This window comes from Accipiter gentilis, chromosome 15, assembly GCF_929443795.1.
Source record: "Accipiter gentilis chromosome 15, bAccGen1.1, whole genome shotgun sequence".
Classification (NCBI taxonomy): domain Eukaryota; kingdom Metazoa; phylum Chordata; class Aves; order Accipitriformes; family Accipitridae; genus Astur; species Astur gentilis.
This window is the reverse complement of record NC_064894.1, coordinates 22,457,364-22,477,502: the sequence shown is the minus strand read 5'-3', so window position 1 is coordinate 22,477,502 and position 20,139 is coordinate 22,457,364. Positions and strand designations below refer to the sequence as shown.

The 20,139-nt window shown below is 40.7% G+C and overlaps 1 protein-coding gene across 1 annotated transcript; it reads right to left on the bottom strand.

The window, feature by feature from the left end:
• Window positions 1-1,857: 1,857 nt before the first annotated feature.
• On the bottom strand, window positions 1,858-11,702 carry LOC126046004 (amine sulfotransferase-like). The gene is made up of 7 exons (XM_049817763.1): window positions 11,650-11,702; window positions 8,675-8,847; window positions 6,020-6,228; window positions 4,325-4,451; window positions 3,706-3,800; window positions 3,250-3,430; window positions 1,858-2,465 (listed from the first exon to the last, which is right to left on the bottom strand). Exons 2-7 carry the CDS (start codon window positions 8,814-8,816, stop codon window positions 2,341-2,343), a joined length of 879 nt encoding a protein of 292 aa, XP_049673720.1. The 5' UTR covers window positions 8,817-8,847; window positions 11,650-11,702; the 3' UTR covers window positions 1,858-2,340.
• Window positions 11,703-20,139: the final 8,437 nt, after the last annotated feature.

Genomic DNA, 20,139 nt, shown 5'->3' with positions numbered 1-20,139 from the left:
GTGCCTAAGCTCAATTAAAATTCAGAGGATGGTGCCCACCACATTGAGATGCTGTAGGAGTACAATCTTGGGCATGCTGCAAAGCCTAGGATTTTGCATCCAAATTATGATTGCATTGTGATCTGTTTAAGGCAAGCAAAACCTAAAGGTGTTATATGTCTCTTTTTGCCTTCTGTCTTGCCTGCCTTCCTATTTTGGCCAAAAAATGGGGAGCTTGAAGTACACTTCCTGTGGGGAGAATAAACTTCAGTCTTTCTTCTAAGAGACTTCTAACCATCGGGCTGCCTCCAGTTTTTAAGCTGTGTGGTTGCTGAAATAAATTCAAAGCTTGTTGGACCAGACAGCAGACTGTGCCTGGATCCAGGATGCTGATACCCTAGATCCTGAGCAAAGAAGCGACTGTCACATGAGTGCTCTCTCTTGTGTTGCAGAATCTGACAGGGCTTGAAATACATGTTTTGCATTTATTTTTTAATTTTTTTTTTTTAATCACCCCCTCAGTGCCTTGCTACTTGGCTGAGAGTAGGAGGGAGAGGGCAGAGGCTTTTCAAGTTCAATTATTTGACATAACTGCATTTATTGCCATTAACTCAGTTTTACTTTCTGCACTGCATATTCATGAAATCTGCAACTGATAGAGTGAGCTGATGCCATTGGGCTGTGGCATACAGTGTAGCATGAGGTTTATGTGGGTTTTATTACTGTGCTGGGACTTCCCATCATTGGAAAAAGAGTAAAGATCAAGGTCCTACTTGTAATCGGGAATTCTGTTTGTACTTATGGCAAACTCAGCAAAAGGCCTGCATTAGGCTTCTGACTTTGAACTAGTTTTACCTTTTCTGTGGCCAGGGTAAATATGTACAGGTAGAAAAGGTCATTGGTCCCCTTGTGGGAAGTTCAAACTCAAAGGTCAGGGGATGTAGTTGTTACATAAGTCAGGTAAGGGTTTGTGTTTAACTCATTTTCTTGCTCTTAGGGATACAAAGTTCCAGAAGGAAAGATGATCTGCCTGTACAGTTGAAGGACATGAAAACATTCTTCTTGTAGGCTAATTATATGAGATCACCTTTGCCTACAGAAGCAGCTAACTATGCAGTGCATGAAGTAATTCTGCCCAGGAAAAATGCAGGTAAAATGTATTAGAATGCTAAAAATATGTGGATTGAAAAAGAGAAGAAGGAGCTGGTCCCTTGGGACCAGTGAAAGAAGCAAACAAACAAACAAAAGCCATTATGTGAACTAAAAGGATATTTTTACACTTTTGAAACAACTTATGGGAAAGCCAAGGTTAGATGCTTTTTGTCAAATCAAAATGATTGTTTGGAATGGTTTTGAAATTAGAAGTTGTATCCTGCTGTGGCTGGTTGTTAAGACATTGATTCAGTAGCAACCAAAAGCAGTCACTATAGTTTGATCATGTAGACAATAAAAAAGGCATAACTGTCTACAAAGGTGAATATATTGTAGACCAGATGCATGTCAGGAGTGGAGATGTTGAATGAGCAAATTATTTTTTTTTAGTTCATAGAAAACAAAAATCTTGAGATATGTCTCTGTACTTACCTTCCCAGGGGAAGCCTATGGGCAAGCTGCTGTATGGAGTTGAATCATGGACAAGTTAAACCGTGATAGTCAATGAATGTATGAGGAAGGATGTAGTCATAGACAGCTGGTAGTTTTTTACATCAGTAGCTCCAGCGGATCATCAGGTGTGACAGAGTGGACGTTCACTTAAAAACTGCTATGACTATGGCTAGTGTTTTGTCTCAATATTTCAAGTAGCAAATTGTGAGACCTGACCTCAAGAACCATAACAGACAATGCAATAAAGTGTTTCAGTCATTAGGCAACACCAGATAAGGCAACATAAAGGTCACTTTAATAGCAAACGCTTGAGTATTGGTGTTTACCAAGGAAATAGGAACTCAAACGTATCAAAGCATAACCATACATAAGCTGGTCAATCTTACTTCCAGTCTGGACATAGAAGTTTCTACAAAATAAGCCTCACAAAATGCATAAGTGAAACATTTTTCAGAAAGTTTTTAGCAACACCAATCTGTCCTCACTTGGTTGTCTACAACTCTGGTATTATTAAAGCCAATGAAAGAAAAAGCAAACATGAAGAAAGGAAGGCAGTTTACTCAAAGTTAATTAAAATACCTTGTAAAATTACAAAAAGGAAGCTAGTGGAATTGAATAGCTTCCTCAGACAACACATGTTCATGTGTTGTTATTGTTTCTATAACATAGCTGAAAATTGATGTATTTTCTTCTTCCAGAACTTCACATATGTCCATCCAGTATAAACACAAAAGGATGCTGAAACTCAAAACCAGCCTACATTTCATCATTAATATCCCAGATGAATTTGATGGGCAGGGTCTTCATTTTCTCTTTAAGAACTTTGTCAAACCTTTCACTCTGCGCGACTGTCATGATGTTTTTCCAGTCTCCGACAGTGCCTGAGGGAAGAGACAGCAAAGGGAGGTGAGAAGCAGAACATGCACCTCTCTGAAGCCTGCTGCAAACAGTGAGTGCTAGTCTTGGGAAGCACCTGGCTTCCCCAGCATCTCCCTGCCAAGTGAGGCTCTGTGTGCTCCTTTGAGGACATGCTTCCAAATCTAGGTGCTATGAATAAAACACAGCGTAGACCTATAATCCTGACTCCTCATAGAAGTTACTCAACTCTTTTGCTGGTTTACTGATTCCTTTGAGATCAAAGAGGTAATTATTAAAAGCAACACCTCTCATTTTTCTTTCAGTGCACCACTCTCTTTAATCCCTGGAGGTCACCTCCTACACTGAGCATTAGGACATCTTAGCAATGCCCAGGAGCCCAGGGATGCCATGTATGGACTTGGAAGGTAGTTAGTCAAGATGGTCTGTGCTCACATAATTAAGGTGACTCCTGCCTTGAAAAGTAAGAAACAGTAAAAAAAAAAAAAAAAAAGTGTTCTCTTACCCCTGGCTTGGTACAACCCTTAAATCCTTTCCTATATCTGATGGGCCTGTTACAACTGATGTTATGTGCAGTAAAAACTACCTTTTCATTATCCTTAGGAAAATAGGTAAAATCACTGATGTCACAGCAATAAAACTCCACCTCTTATGAATTTAATTTGCCACTAACCTGAACTCTCCCTCTCAAAAATGGGGCATTCCAGCTGAGACCAGAAATCCTAGGTTCATCTCACACCAAGAAGTGTGGGATTAAACAGTTGTTGCATCAGACTGCTTCCACTTTACCTTTTCGTAGAAAACTGCCCTTGTCTTTTTCTACGATGTCATCTGGCAGGTTCTCATAGTTTGCCCTGGGATCTTTTCTCATGTTCTCAAATGCAGCTTGTCTCACAACGCTGTCCAATTCCTCTTCGCTCAGCTTCCTGCCTAGGAAGTTGCAGATCTTCAGCACAGCGCTTCTGAGATCCTGCAATAATGTTACTTTGAAGAGTCTTGATGATGCAAAGAACTAAATGCATACAGTAGTACTGGAAAGTATTTTACCTAGTAATTGTCTAGCAATTTATAAGACCTTGAACCGACTCAACGAATGAATTCATCCTCTCAGAAGTCTCAATTTGAATTTAATCCACAATGGATTAAGCACGTTCCAATATGAAGTGTAATTATAAAGAGCTGTCTGAAAATGCACTCAATATAGGAAGAGAATATCTTGAATACAGTGATACTAACTGACCTCACCTTTTTCATTTCTTCATAGGTAAGGAAGAGTATATTGAAATCTTCTGCATGACTGTACCAGCCTTCAACGTGATCCAGCCACGAACTGGCAAGTACTTAGCAAGGGAAATTATTCAAAAAAATAAAGAGCAATACTATTAAAAGCTAGCAGTAAAACAGTAAAATCATTAGTTATTTAGGTCTTTAAAAGGTTTTTTTAAAATAATATTTTTTGATAATTTGAGGGACGCATGCTCACAGTCTTTGTGACAATTCTCTGAGCTAATGTAACTTCTCTGTCTTTGCTGCACGGTGTCTATTCTTACGGTTTCAGCTCCACTAACCAAGTGCAGAAAGAGATTTTCAGCCATAATGGTTATATTCTGAATCATCATGCAATTCAGATAAAATAAGCAGCTTGCATGTTGTTGGGGAGCAGCAAAGCCATGACTATGCTACTCCCTTTGGACCCGCTTTCATCAGAAAAATGATGTCAAGCTCAGCCAGCCACTGCAGCTTTGGATTCAGGTTACAGCATAGTTGAAGATTCTCTAATTTATATTTATTGTTATAATTAATCTCCATTCAATCTGCGGTCATACAATAGGATTTGGGCTCCTTAGTAAAAAAGATATCCTACCTTTGCCAGCTAAAAATCTCTCCATAAAATCGTTAAAATCTGGTACTTCCTCTAGTGTGGAGATGTATTTGGAGAAGTGGTAGTAAGAAACCATAACATCCTTAGGGTTCCTGGTGACATAAATAATCTGCAAAACAATAAGAAGACTAGTCTCAGAGATATTAAAGGGCTCCATTACCCTGAACATCAGTGCATTTTTCCATGCAGGTCCCGCTAAAAATGCATGAAGGCAGTTTGAAGGTGACAATCATTAGGTAAATTCTGGATAACATAGTGCTGTCAATTTGTTTATAGGTTGTGGTATTTCTGTTAGTTGCAGTTGTTCAGTGCCTGCAGCTATCTCTCTTCACAGGATCAGTGTTACAGGCTTCAGTGATACTGTTCATTTGTGCAAGGCAGCCAGAGCTAGAAGATCACTATGTTGATTCAGCTTCACATTTCTGTGTACAGTCACGATGAAACAAAGAATTGCTTGTAAATCCAAGCTTTGGTAGTGTTGACAGCATCAGTGCTCTGCAATGCTGGCCCATGGTGTTGGTGCCAGAGGCAGCACACAGGCAGATTTTGAATGACATGTAAGAGGGAGTCCTGGCATCTTAAGAGAAGGAGCTGTTACAGGCAAGGGTTATTTTGGCCCCTGCTGACTCCTGACAACACGAGAGCTGCTGCCTCAGGCACAGACCAGGCACCAGCAGTGAGATGGGGAGCCTTCTGCCACTCGACTAGCAGCATGTGCCAGCTTCTACTAAGTTTCTGCTCCTTAACACTTAGTGTCTAATTAGGGAGAGAAAATAGAGCCTGGCATGTCGCCCTTATGAGGTTACAAATATTTGCAGGGAGAGATGGAAGAATCATGCTCTCGGACTGCCTTTCTAACTGGGTAAAATGACTACTTTTGACTCCTGCTTAATTGAAAATTTATCTGATTATCTTTAGTAAAATAAAACCCATTATTTCCATGGTATATAAAATAAGGGTTCCTAAATACATTGCAGGAAAATGCAATAAACACCTAGGTCAAAAGCTCTGACCTGAAATCAAGTTATTCTATGGTTTGATACAAAATACGAACAACCTGAGTGACATATTCAGGCAGGGGTGGAAGAGATCCACACCCCCAAGCAATATTTTTCTGAAGTCAAAACAATTTCTGTATTTTCTGACATGCATGCTCTGTGTGATTTGGGGGCAATTTTCTCATTCTTTGTTGGGCATCATTTAGATTTAATATCTTCTAAATGTGAGCTTTCTCTTCCAAACTTCACTGGTACTGTGAAGAAAATGGTGAGCACATTGCAGTTTCCCATTACACCTGTATCTCTGAAGAAGGTACCAGCAGCACTAAGAACTTGCCTCTAAGGAGGCATTTTCGATGGGAGACAGGCCCCGAGCTATGGCACAGTTCATGATGGAAAGTCCTACTCAGAAACTCACAGCACTGAGGAGCAAGAAAAGGCAGTTCTCAAATTCCCTCTCAACATACTATAGTCCCATCCTACTCATAAGAAATTTGGCAAAAGGAAACAGGTGAAAGGGGCTCTAGAATGTCCCTTGCCTCCCCACAGATACGAAGCAGGTTATATTTATACTGAGACATGGGGAACTGAAAGAGGAAAAAGATAGGATTTGCACCAATTCACTGGGGCAAATTGGCATGATTGGTTTTAAGGAAATTGTAAAAATAATATCACTTACACATGCTCTTTTGTTTCTCAGGTCTCTTGGAACTAAGTAGTAAGGCAGGTGGGTGGCAAAAATACGAGGCAAAGGAAGAGCTGCATAATCCTTATTTTCTGACTTGTATTCCAGCCATGGGATTCTGTCCATGGTCGCCACATTTTCTGTTCCATTACGGTGGCCTTCATGAATTATTAAGCTCAAAATGTTCTGAGTCCACACAGTTCCTAAGAAGGAAACCTTTTTATTTGAACCTTGCTTGATTTTTATTATTTTTTAATTAAAGGTAGTATATTGTCATAAACAGAGGCCCTGCACAGCTATAATGAGTTTCACTTTGTGAATACAAATACAACTTCACATACTGAAGAAAGCAAACGTTGTCTTGGTAACTGCTGAGTGCAGAAGAAAGCATATTGTTTCATCCTTGAAGAAAAGCCATGGTCAGTAACTAAACCTTCAGTTCCTTCACCCTGTATACTCAACTCCACACAAATTATGTCTGTCCTCACCCTCTTGTGGCAACATGAATTGCTGCATTTCTGTGGGCCATCCACCTAAAAAGATCTCCTACTGAGTGGATCTGGAAGAAGAGCCCTTTGCTTCCAGAACTCCTGCAAAGTGTTGTGAGATGTCGTGAAACAAACAGCTGATAACACTATGCTTGTAAAGCACAAGCAAATGCTTGTGGCAAGAGGCTCTCTAAAGTTCCTTGCAGAAGGTCTGACACCTGGGTCACAGCTGCTGGCAAGGATGACCTAGAGAGGCATGACCCTGAAGGTGGCTGACTGCTGTGCCAGTATGTGTTCAGGTGCCAACTGGTAATGGTGGGAGGCAAATCCTGAATGATTAGCCCACCTGGGCAATGAGCAGAACTGTTGAACTCCAGGTCCTCTGGCCTTCTCAGCACTTTACTAGTGCTGGTTCCTTTCCCCTTTTATACCATAGACCAGTAAAGGTGGACACATGAGAGAATTCAAATCAATGCAGAAAAGCATTGAATTATTGCTGTAGGTTACCTTGAACAAGCACAGAGAAAGAAAGGTGTCTGAAACTGAAGCCTAGTTGTTAAGATCTCTCCTGGGAAGGAAGCTCTTGGTTCTGGAAATTAGACAGTGTGCGTATTGTAGATTTAAAGTCACTGGGCAAGAAAAAGAAATAGCCCTAGGATATAGAGGAACAATACCCAGTGATTTCACAGCTGTGTTGACCATCTTGCTCTGCTTGGCATAACCAACCTTGACAATTTTTCTGCACAGCGGTAGAGATTCAACAGAAGGATTGGAGGGTACCTTAGATTGATACTGGTGATGAAGAATGAGGATGGTGGGACAGGATAGAGGAAAAGGTGTGAATGACAGAGAGATGACATTCTGTGCAATTCATAACTCAAAATCATCTTCCAACTCCTTCCCATCCCAGGGTAGCCTATCACTTTGCAACATGAAACTTCTACTTCCAAAGATGTGCTCACCTCACTGCCATAGCATCTCTACCCCTTAAATACTGCCTTCTCATCCTCCATTTCTGCCTTACTTGGACAGCTCACACCAGTGCTGCCTGATGATGAGATAGCAGCACCTGAGCTCCCTGTCCCCTCACTCTGCCACCCACAACCCCTCTACGGGCTTCTCATATCACATCTACCTTCACCACAACCACACCTGGTGCTCCCTGCCACTCCTGGGCTTTGCTCAAGAATGTCTTTCTGCCTCAGGTTTTTCACTGAATACCTGAGGCAATAGTGAACTCCAGCAAGATATTCAGTGATCCTAGGAAAAGGATGTATGCTAACAAAACACCAGTTATGTTATCTGAAGGCTGCATCTTGGAGGCCGCTGAAGAAAACCAAAGGATAACGGCAGAGGTTCCCAAGAGGACAAACAGAAGAGCATAGCAGAGGCCTTGAAACTACAAGCACAGATTGGTGCCAGAGATGTCAAGGCTTCAGTCATAAATCACTGCTTAATGCATGATCAAGTCATTAATTACTAATCACTAAACACAGTCTTGAAAAACAGGTAGACAGGTTTTAGAGCATAAAGTGAGCCTGTATGGAAACATAGAGGTCTAGGCATGTCAAGGCTTTAGATTCCATGTAAGATGACAGTGAAGCCAGGTGGTTGCTCAGTTGCATTTTCTTCAGAAATAGGAATGCAGAATTCATCAAACTAGTCTCCTGTATTGCTATGTAGGTAAATAGTACTTCTTTATCCTTGAAAGGAGGTATATATCATTGGCTCACATTTGCTCTGATCTCCTCCTTGATTGTAATTTGGATGCAGCAACCCCCAAACCATCTTCCACGTGAGCCCACAAATCATTCCAGATATCCCACGATCACCTCCAACAGTCCTGCACCCAGCCCTACCAAAACTATATATGTGTTTTGTGAGGCAAAGAAGGTCAGTTTGGTTTGTGTGTAGCTTGCCCTGAGTATACCTACAAGATTGAGTCCAAGAACAAGGTCGACCAATTCAGTTGGACACGAGCAGGAACCTTGTGTCTGGCTGTTCAGGCCATGGCTACACAGGGTTTGTACTTAATGCTACACTGCATATACTCAGAGAAGATACAGGTCTAAAAGCAGACTAACAACCCGAGGTAATTCTGCAGTTAGATGGCTGAATAAAGGCAAACTTTCCCCCCCTTTAGAAGCAATTCCATTCTTACCTGATTTGGGGTAAGTAGCTAGAAATATGTCACTATCTTTGATTTCAAAATCCTCCAGGGAAGCTACATACTCAAGTGAAGTATTTTTTACAGCAAAATAAAACCCTTTGTATTTGAATAGATATTCTTTTGACGGTTCCATTGTTAATCTGTTGTCCTTATAGGCAAATAACCTGCAGTAAGAAAATATAGAATTATCTCCTCTTCTTTGCCTGTCATCTTACAGAAACAAACAAGTAATTCCAACAAAGAATCCAATGCTGGTAAATTTTATCAAAATGCATTTCAGCAAAATTCTGGAAACAATACACTAAAATTTAGCTTTCAGATTTTCACCATAACATCACTCAGGATACATTTCTAATGAAAAAAAAAAAAGAAAGGTGTACAGCAATACCCTTTACTCATATACAAGTGTATGCTACATGCATGTAAAAACGACTGTTACTGAAGGCAACCTATGTAAAAATTGTCAGGATTCCTCTAGGATCTGAGGGACTGTAGAGTTTTCTTTGGGATGTCAGTAGCTCTTGAACAGATCTAGCTTAACTACCAAGCTCTCTTTCTGAATTTTGTGACTGATACTGTGTTCAGAAAGTCTTAGTACAATTTCTGCCTCCTTCTACTTATTCTCTGTCTCATTACCAATGTTTTTGCCATAGTAAGCATAATTTCTGCAAACTAGGATGGGTAGTCCTGAACACGTGTTATTTTAAAACACACCTAATCATTTTATGAGATTGTTATCTTGTGTCTCCTTAACTCCATTGCCATATATTTGCCAGGAAAAGACATTAATTGTTTTTGTGGTGACTAGGGAAGGGCAAAAGCTTGGGGAAGAGTAACAGAGAGACTGAAGAGAGAGACTGACACTTGTAGCTGAGCCAGCTACAAATGGAGCATCTAGGTTTGAAGGTTTTGGTCTGTGTCTGTTCTGCAGTCTTTGAGCTGAACAATACTTCCATGGATTTCAGTGAGCTTAACATGCCGGTCTCTGCCTCCCTGCTCTGTAGATGAACTATTTATCAATACCATTAGACAATGTACCAGCCTTGGCAGGAATGACATAAGCAAGTTCACTTCCAGACTTGGATATCACAAGCATTATCTTACGTGTGTTAAAATCCATTTGGAAAGAGAGACTTTCCTATCTGGAATTTTGTCGGGGTTTCTGTCCCCTGCCTTCCCCTTGCAATGTGACCGTTCCCATGCCCTCTTGGACTGCTGCGTTTGCTATTGCTTCACCGTCAGGAGATCACCACGGCTCCACCGTCGGGGTATCGCCCTTGCCCAGACTTGTCGAGTGAGCCGATCGCGCAAGACGTACCAGCCAAGCGATCTGAATTACCGCATCAGGCACTCCTTGGAAACGAGGCCGCTGACCCCATCTGTCATCACTAGCATCTCTCCAGTTCATGCTCTCCTTCCCCTTTCCCTTCCCACTCTGTGAACCACCCCGGCCGGGCGCCTGCTCCCCGCCCGGCCCCACACCAGCAGCGCTGTCTTCACCGCCAAGGACGTGCCCTCCCGCTCAGATGCCTCAGAAAGCACCTGGGGATGGCTGCCGGCTGGCAGGGCAGGGGAAGGGCCACAGCGGCCGCTGCCACGACCGGGGACACCCGCTGCCCACCCTGCCCCGGGCAGATGGGGCCAGGTTACCGCCAGTGGCCACAGGAGGACACACGGGCCTCCCTCAGGTGCCGCAGAGGCTGTGGCAGGCCCTGGTCTAAACCACTCCTTGGGCGTGTGGTGCTACCACGTTTTAAGACAAAGATATGCCTTTGTTCCAGGAGGTTAACCAAATTTAGCTTCTCCTGTTAACACCCGCGCTTGGTGTCTTCAGACAACAAAAAAAATCCTCTGCTCTGGGGGATGCACAAGCTCAGTTCTACTGCCACAGACCCGCGGGCGAAGAAATGTGGCTGGATGTCTCCTCCCTGGGGGTACCAACCCCTGTGCTCGTGTTGTCCTCCCTCCACCCGTGCAGGCGGCGTGGGCCATGGCAGGGCAGCCAGGGGAGAGAGGGGAGCGAGGGGAGCCGCCGCCGCGTGTGGTGAGGGGCTGCCTGCCTCACCTCACGGCGACAGGCGCTGCCCCCATCAAAGCCTGTGAGGCGCTTCGCTGCGTTTCACTGACTGAAGCAACCCCCGATGGATCGCAGCGCTAAATGGAGAAAAAGCCACGTTTAGAAACCAAGGGATTGGTACACCTTTAAATTCAAGTTGTGGTAACGAAGCTGGGGAAGTCCTAAGGATGCAAAGGCATGGAGAACGAGTGAAAAATGTTGCTGATACAGGAGAAAAAGCAAGGAATTTGTGGGAAACAAAAAGGGGACACATTCAATGCACAGTAGACAGAAACCTTGATCTTGTTCTGTCAAAACCATGATTTTTTATATCAACTGGGGACAAAGGTTGTTGCACTGCTTGTTTCTTACCCATGTATGAATATACCATGAAAAAATATACCATGGACAAAAATCCTTGCCCTGTTTCCTGGGAAGCCTATTCATGATCTAGTGTATACGACAGGAGAGAAAAAAACCCAACATTCAGGCGTGCTCATACCAGCCAGCTACACATCTCAAAAACACATCTCAAAAATCTCTCTCCAAATGCAGACACAAAGGTGTCTGCCAGTTAATCTCCTACATCCACAGTGACCACACACTTTTACTCTGCTTAGTTAATTATCTCACAGCTACGACTCCAATTTCTTTGTTGAGTGATACAGAAAAGCCCATGTGATACTTTGGTTTCCACACCAGCACTGAGACAACCCTGCTCTGGACAGCCGTCCTCCTCTCAAGCACAGACCAGCTCTAGCCCCTAGTTCTCTGCAACTCTTTCTGCCAGTACATGCCAAAATGGTCTACAAAAGAGGTCTATGTACAATTATTATTATTTTACTGAGAGGGTAATAGAGCATGATTTAACTCACAGATCTCCTGTTCTAATAATTTCAGGCATACTTACCTCCTCTGCTCTCCGTTTGGTGCCACGGAGACTACTTCCCAGCTCAGTGAACGTGAGTAATTCTAGAGATCTGTGAGCCGTCACATTTCCTTTTTAACCGAGAGGTGAACCTGTGGACACTGTGCTGGTTGGCTTGCTTTCAATATTTGCTTATCTTGAATGCAGACAGAGATTAGAGAACTAATAAAATTCAAGAAAAAGTGAAAGCAGTCCAGGCAGGTTTTTGAAATTATTTAAATGCTCATTTTGATTTCTGTTCCTTCTTTTTTGTCAACAGCGTTACTGAGGAAGATTGGAGAGGAGTAGAAGTAAGTAAAATCTTCTGCTTTTTGCTAGATTTAGGGGTTTTTTTTCCTCAGCTTTCACTGAACTTTTACCCAAATTGTTTTTTATCTCCAAGCTAAGTGTGACAGTAGTCCCAAAGAATAGCCTGAATCCACTATTCCACCGAAGTGGTTGATCAGACTGGTCCAACCTGGTCTCAGAAATGAGCCTGGAATGAGCTACTTGGGTTAATCACATTTATGTGTTCATGTTAAATTTTTGTGTGAGGTATTTTATAAGTGAAATAAACTAATGTCTGAGACATTTCTCACTGAAACCTGCACTCCAAAAACATCACAAAGAAGAACATTTTGTTCCCCAGTTCTGTGTTGTGTTTTGTATAGGATTACTTTTTAACCTTGATCAATTCCCCAGGTAGTCCCCAAACTTGCACAACCGATCAGTCAGGTTGGTCAGGATGTGAATGAGCTAGAAAGAGGAATAAGGCTGAGGTTTTTTTCACCACAGAAGAAACCCTTACAGTGACAGATTAAGCCTGTTCTGCTTTGCTTTCTGCTCCAGTCAGGCACATCCCTAGTATTTTGTAACTGCAATTTCTATTCAAAGTGCTTAATAATAATGAAAGACAACAACTATTGATCCCCACACTGGAGGTGCTTAACCAGATGTTCCAGCCCCTGGAACATTGCTCTGAAGAATCCCAAGAGTAACAGCTATGGTCCCACATCAGCTTCATGAACTAGCTGGAGAGCCAGCAAGGTGTGGATAGGGCAAGAAGCGATATTTTCCAGTGAAAAGAAATAGTGTGTAAAGCCATTTGGCCTTTGGACAGATAGTGAGTGGGGAAAGCATATGAATGCTAAGAATATTATATAATGTCAGCATCCTAAAGTTAGGATTTGTTCCTGCTTGTCAGTAACACTGAATTACAGTCCATCTGCAGTTAATTGAACATAGGTTTCATGTATATTATCTTTTTTTCAGGATAAATAGTCCACTGCAATATTAATAATTAACCTTGGGATCCAAATACCTAACATATACTTACATTGTAAGTGCAGCTGCACAAAGTTCAGTGGGAGACTGGTAAAGGAAATGTATGTTTTATTGTGTAATTTAAACAAACCCAATGTTCTTGGCACTGTTAACACCTTATGTCCTTCTCTGGTTGTTTCCTCTGGTACTTTGCACCAATACATTTCTGTACATACTAATCATAGTTCTTTCACAAGCATCTACAGTGACAGCAAACTGGTGTAGCTCTGAAGTTCCCTATACAGACAACAGACCGGTCTCCTGCCTACCTCTACAGTAAAATTAAAGTAAATACCTAAACTAAGCACATGGAATCCCATAATAAATTTCATGTAAGTTACTGCAAAATACATTCCAAATGTCATAGCAAAAAGGGGCAAACTAAATTAAACCACTTCAATTCTCATTTTAGGAATCTGCATAGGAACAGATTGTTGCCCACCAACTGCAGGGGAAAAAAAAAAAAAGGTTTGTAAGGCATTCCTTTATTTTAGACATGCCTCAGGTACTATTACATACCAAAAACAACTAGTATTGACCCTTATTGCACAAATCCATGCCAAAGATACATGATGCCAGAGTTACTAGAGAAGCTTCTCATAAGTTAGCATTACCTAAGGGCCACAGTCAGTGTAGAAGGCTAAATGTAGCCATTTTTCATGCACACTGTCTGCTTTCTCCTACAGGATTTCTGTCATGGGCATTCTCTGTCTCCTTCTTTCTTTCACTCCTGTAATTTACAACTGAATGTGTTTTACCTGTCTGTCTTGTATTCAAGTTCCCAAGTTCAGCAAAGTGGCAGGGGCATTTTAGGTTGCCACAACAATTCTAAAGCACCATGAAAAGGACTTTTCTTTGGAAGATGAGCTGTTTGGGCAGTTTTGTCTGGGTATCCCCACTAATGCACCAGAGCAGGATTCCAGCAGAGATTCTTAAAAAAGTGCCGTTAATTTGAGGGTACTTTTTTTCTTTCTTTGAGAGACAGTTTTCTCTCTGATAGCCATTAGTTTGTGTTTTGTCCTCAAGAGTTTTCTAGCTAGAAAGAGGGAAGAGGTCGGTGCATTTTACACTGAAGAAAAATGAACAGGGTGAAACTGAGGCATGAGAAGTTTTGGAAAGAGTTATAGGGACAAAGCTAAACAAATGTGTATGCTGCACAGTGGGAATCACACACTTTCACATAACACGAGTGGTATGTGAAAAGGAGGTGTTGCCAGGGCAAAATGTGTAGGCAGTGACAAGGAGGATTGGGCTAATTTTCCTTGGCAAAGGATATGGAACGGTGAACCAAATAGGTTTACCATTTGGTGAAACAAATTCTGAATTTTTCTACTATTATGTGTATTATTTGTGCATTTTAACTTGCGTTTATGTGTTACTTTTCTTCTGGGAAAGCAAAGTAATTGACATAAATTTCAGTGACTTAGCTGCGGGCTAGCTGCAAGTGCTTGCTTCTTGACTCATGCACTCCAGAGGGTATGTCAGTAAATATGAATTTCCATGCTGTTTTCAAATGGATCAAAAAACCCTAGAAAACAAGGTAGTCAAGCTAAAAAAAATGTGCTTGATCACCCTAATATTTTTCAGTCTTTAGATACAAAGTCATTTTACAAAGTTAAGCTCATAGGGAATGGGATGAATCTACAGTAACACCTTCATAAGGGAAGTGTGAGAACCAGGACAGGAGGTAGTCTAGAAAAGATAATTTTTGTTAAATGTTTTGCTTAATTTTTTACTAGATCCTGACCCCCTCCTTCAGTACATTACTAGTTGATGAAGGCCAGAATTCTCAAAACACATAAAATGAAGAATAATATGAGCTATTTAAGCAAAGCAAGCTAACAGTCTGAGCATGGGATTCCTTTGTTCTAGTTTCAAAGATAATGTCTTCTTTTTGAGTATGAGGATTTAACTAGTGCTGCATTATAACCCATTTTACATAGGTTCTGCTTTTACTGGGAGATCAAAGTCATAACCAAACTGAAAGATAAATGATTTACAAGAGTGTGCTAAATTTTGAATAGAGAATCTGAGAACACCATGTCCATGAAAGAAACCATCCACTGGAAAACAGCTTTTTAAAAACTATAATGACTTTTTTTCAATAATTTAAAGTACTAAAATCTACTAGGGTAAGAGGAAACTGAGAGGAATGTTAAAAATTATAAGCATAATGTGTCTGACCTAAGAAATGTGACAAAACCAATGATGTGACAGTAAGATAACCTTTGAATTAGGCCTAAAACTCTCTCTTTTAACACAGTCTAGCCACTTACTTTGGCTAGAGCTGAGCATTGAACTCTCCATTTCACACAACACTGTGGAGCCATCTCCTTGCACTTTCTGCCTTACAGTAAAATATGCCTGTGGTCACAGTTATCCATGTATTTAGTTCATATTTGTGTGTGTGCACATGTTTTAACAGAAATTAAAAACAAAACAAAACAAAAACTTGAAAAGGCCAGGGATTGAAGAACATGATCTTCTTTTCTCTCAGTTGGAGTACAGACCTCAAATCCTTCCAATTGCTTTGCGTGACCAGTAGCTGAAAAGCATTACACCATCTACACAGTTCTTCTGTATGCACAGCAAAAATTATCAACTAGTTATCTGATTACTTCTGTCTTGGCTGTTGCCCTCTAAAATTTCTGTATCTTCTCCACAAGCCTCCACCTCCTCAAGAAGTAATTCAAGTGTTGCTGGTTTACACTGTTGTAATGTTGTTTGCTTAACCCTGTTACACTTTCTCATATTCAAGGTATTTACAAGCACTTGTCTTTTACAGCTCTAATTTTCTCCCTTTAGCCTGATTCAACTTCCAATATATCAGCTTGACACTCTTGTTTGCCATTTGAATAAAAACGTTTCTTCTTCAATCTGTTTGGAAAGAACTCAGAGTTTGCCATGGGATCATTTTTCATATCTTTGGATGTAACCTGTTCCTGCCACAGTCTCTGCTTCACCTTTTATTCAGATTTTTTTCTTCAGAAAAGCTGTAGATTTTCAACACAGCATCTCTCAGATCCTGTAAAGGAAGAAGTAGATGGGGGCTGGAGCAGTATACCATTAAATATCCCATTATACTCCATTCAAGACCAGGTTTATCAAGGCACTTTGACATTTTACCTCTCGGTACCACTTTGAACAAGGCCAAGTGTCAAAAGTTATATTCTGGAAAGAGGAACTCTTGATGTCTCTGGATTAGAACCAATTACTGGAGAAATCCTTATTTGCTCAGTCTGCCTACTTTGAGACTATTCTTCTCCAAGTGAGGTGATGGGCTAACGCTGATTCTGGTCTTTAAAATCTTCAATTTTTTTTCTCAAAATTGTACAGACTCTCCAGTTTGTTAAACCACTGCAAAGGACACAGACTTTTTTCTGTGGAAAGCGCACAGGCTTTTTTTCTGTGGAATTTAAGATTGCATGCCACAAACTATATTATAGGTGACATAACACACAAACACCAGAGCTGTAATCTTGAGGCCACTAGCTGGGAGGAATGAAAAATATTACCCCATGTAAACTGCTGAACATCTAAGAATGAGGACAAGACTCCGTATGTTTTTCACTGATAAGTCTTGCACACTGTGATCCCACTTAGAATATGATTTGTCCTATGTTATCATGTAGCCAACAGTCCAGTTAAAGTTGCAGCTCATTGCCTACATTGCCCTGTAAGTTTGAGGTGAAAGGTAAATGAGAAAAAAGCTGTAGTGATATGAAATTATATCCCCGTGAGGAAAACTATTGCCTGAAAATTGCACACAAAAGAAAATTGCAAACTGCAGAGGATAGAATTCACTCCATAGCCCTGCTTCTGAGGATAGCAAGGGCAAAGATTGGAAAGGTGACAAAAAATCCTTGCTTGTTTGTTTGTGTAGCTATCACGCAATTATTTTTATCAATTATAGCTTATTTAATTATTTTTCTGTTACAAATGATTCACATCTTTTAGCAAATATATTCCCCCTTGTCACTACTGCCCACTTCATGGATGGATCATATCATGGATCTGAGGCTGATACATCCATAGATATGGCTTCAAATATCCTCTTCCTTACCCGCAAGGAAATTAAGAAGGGGAAGGCAATGAATATCATTGCACTTGTATATTGTTTTTAATTTGCTCATATAACATAGCTACAGGAGACTGAAATATATGAAACTCGAGTAAGTAAGAGCTGTTGATCTGATTTGCATAAAGTCTGGGTTTTTCAAAGTTTGTGGAAAAAAGAAAGATGAATAACATTACCAAATAAAGAACCAGGTAGTGACATTTGCAGAAAATATTCTGTTGGATTTAGATACTGACTCTTCCTTGCACTCTAACACTTCCACAAGAAGGAGGATGTGAGATCATTCCTCACCACGTCTGTCACCCCACAACCCTCCTTTCTTGTCAGTGCAAAACTGTAGGCATGATGCACCCAATATGTAGGTAGCTTTGTACATTTACATAGCTATACGAGCTGCAAATGTGAACCCACTGTGATTTCTAGTATACAGACACACGAGTAAACCCTCTGGCAAAATCAGCTGCTTTATCAGACCACATCCAAAAGAACAGTACCTTGAGCTGAAACTTTTATTTGTCGATTTTGGTTTGGGTTTTTTTTGATTTTCTTCTGTTGTCAGGCTCTAGAGGTGGAGAAGGGAAGGGGAAGAAGCAAGGCTTCAAAATCTCCTACATCCATCACTCACATGGAGAGGAGGAGTTTATGCTGGGAACATGTGTTAAGTACAAGGGCTGATAATGTGTTTTCTCTAAACAAGTTGCAGAAATAACATTCTCTCCTACCCCTCTGCTCTCTCCTTTCCTGGAGCTAAATGGTAAAGCAAGTGCATAGCAAACAAATGAGGTGATGTTCCATGTTATTTAAAATAAATCCCTGCCATAGATTCTTAGCCCTTATTTCCATGCCTTCTCTTCTTCAGAAAATATTAAACTCAAAATATTCTGAGCCCACATAGTCTCCTGAAAGAAAGTAAAGGTCCCTGAAGGCTATTTTATGATCATATTATTTATTTAGGCGCAATAATATCTCATAAACACATCGTTTAACAGCTACCTTTGGTTTCAGATTATCTAAATCAAAGTACACATTTAAAGGTAAAAAATTAATAAACTCTTGGAATTCATCTGTGCAGCTGGAAAGCATTATCTTTTGGCAAACTGTGATAGCACTGCACATTAGCTGTGGCCTCACCTATCATCTGACAAGCAATATGTTGCCAGACTCTGTGACAGGGCAAGAGTGACAAAGAACTGAGTTTTCTCCCCAGTTCCTCTGCGTGCAGAGGTCTCTCTCTACGTAGTACACGGAACGGGTCACTGTCGGGCATGGATGTGCTGCATGAAAAGCAGGAAACTTGATCAGGGAGTGGTTGCATACCGATGTTGTGTTCCTTCCTCAAGCAAGAGCTTTACAATATTTCCTCTTCTACTTATTTGGGAGAAACTTAGTATTTTACACAATAGTAACTGCTTTGCTTAAGTGAAAATGGATAAACCCTTGTCTTTTCTCTCTTCAGGAAATCCTCCAGATTTGATTTCTCTAACTGAATTATGCTTTTGAAGGAATGAATAAAGATGACTAACCTATCCTTAAATTTTCTATAGACACAGGTAGTCTGCAAGAAATTTTTTCTTTCAAACTCAGGCAAGATATATTACCTCAAAACATTAATTAGATGTGATTTAGAAACAGGTGCAAATTCTCCATGAGGGTGAATTTATCACCCAAGATGCTAGAATAGGCAGAGATGAATGCTGACTTTGTGCTGACACTACAGAGTAATGAAGCACTGATGTATGACACCTGACAGCTTTTAGGAAACAAATGCTTCCCAGCTGGAACCTGAGCCCTCTCAGTACTTGCTTCTTGGCAATACATATGGTATGAAGAATACTGTTTTTATAATTAGGGCTCAAATGGCAGCAGTTCTTCATAGTAACACCCTTCTCTAAACTCTTCATCTCTAGAATCTGACTGCCACTGAAAAAATATAAAAAACCTTTATTTGCTGTGCTTGCACAGAAAACGCAGTGTAACCCATGTAGCATTGTCTGAACATTCTCTGTGTATGAAAACTATTATGATATAACCATGAGACAGAATTAAAACTTATCACTTCTCTGCAGTCTACAGATGCCTCCTGCACAACTCCCTGGGATTTCCCCATGCTACCTGCAGAAAGGAAAGGAACGGTACTGAAATAAAATGCTCGAAAACACCCCGTACAGGTGAGCTCTTGTCTGCACAGAGGAAGTCATCACTTTCAGGGCTGGAGGGTGCAATGAAATTCACTGCCAGTTAGCCTAAGAGAATAATTAGGATGCGTTAAAATTGTTTCTGTGAGAAAAACCTAGGGGTCACCAAAATCCACATTTTTTCACTGGAACCTTCAGTTAGGAACACGTAATCTGAAAATGCTTATCTATAAAGCAATGTGAATTAGAATTAAACACTAGAATTAGCAGAATATTACTAGCATACTAGAATTAGATGACTTGATTTTCAAAATAATGTTTACATTAAAGTCTCTATAACTTCCTAGTATTATAGTATATAAAAAAGTACTTGGACAAGTAATATACAAGATAAATTGAGTATAAATAGACAAAAAAGAATGAAACATTTTGCCCCCAAAATTTTGAATTTACAAGGAGTTTTGACATTGTTCCCAAGGAGAAATGAACACATTTTCAAAATCATGGTAAACCAGTTACAGCTTCTGACAAACCCGAGTGGCAATTATCACAATAATCACCTGAAGCTTTTCCCAGAGTTAGTTTACTCCATGTAAAGAATAAACTGCTTCAGCACTCGCTGTATAGCAGACTCAGGAGGCCTTTCAGTAATCAGTTTATGCTCAGTCTTGCATATGTTCGCAGACACTCCTTCACTGCTTTTTTCGGAGAACGCAATTTGCAGCTGAACACGAGCAGCTAGGACCCACAGCAATGACAAGTCTCTGTCATTTACTTCTGATTACAAAAGTGTATTACTCCTTCTGTTGCCCTGCTGCCTGGGAAAAGTGGATCAAAGTCCTTCTTGGAATTTCAGAAACACGCCATCAGTTTCTTCACCCAAGTGGTTAATCAAATACTTAGGGTCTTGCAAATAGATCCAAACAGGATCCTGTTGTTTCTCTGAGGCAACTATTT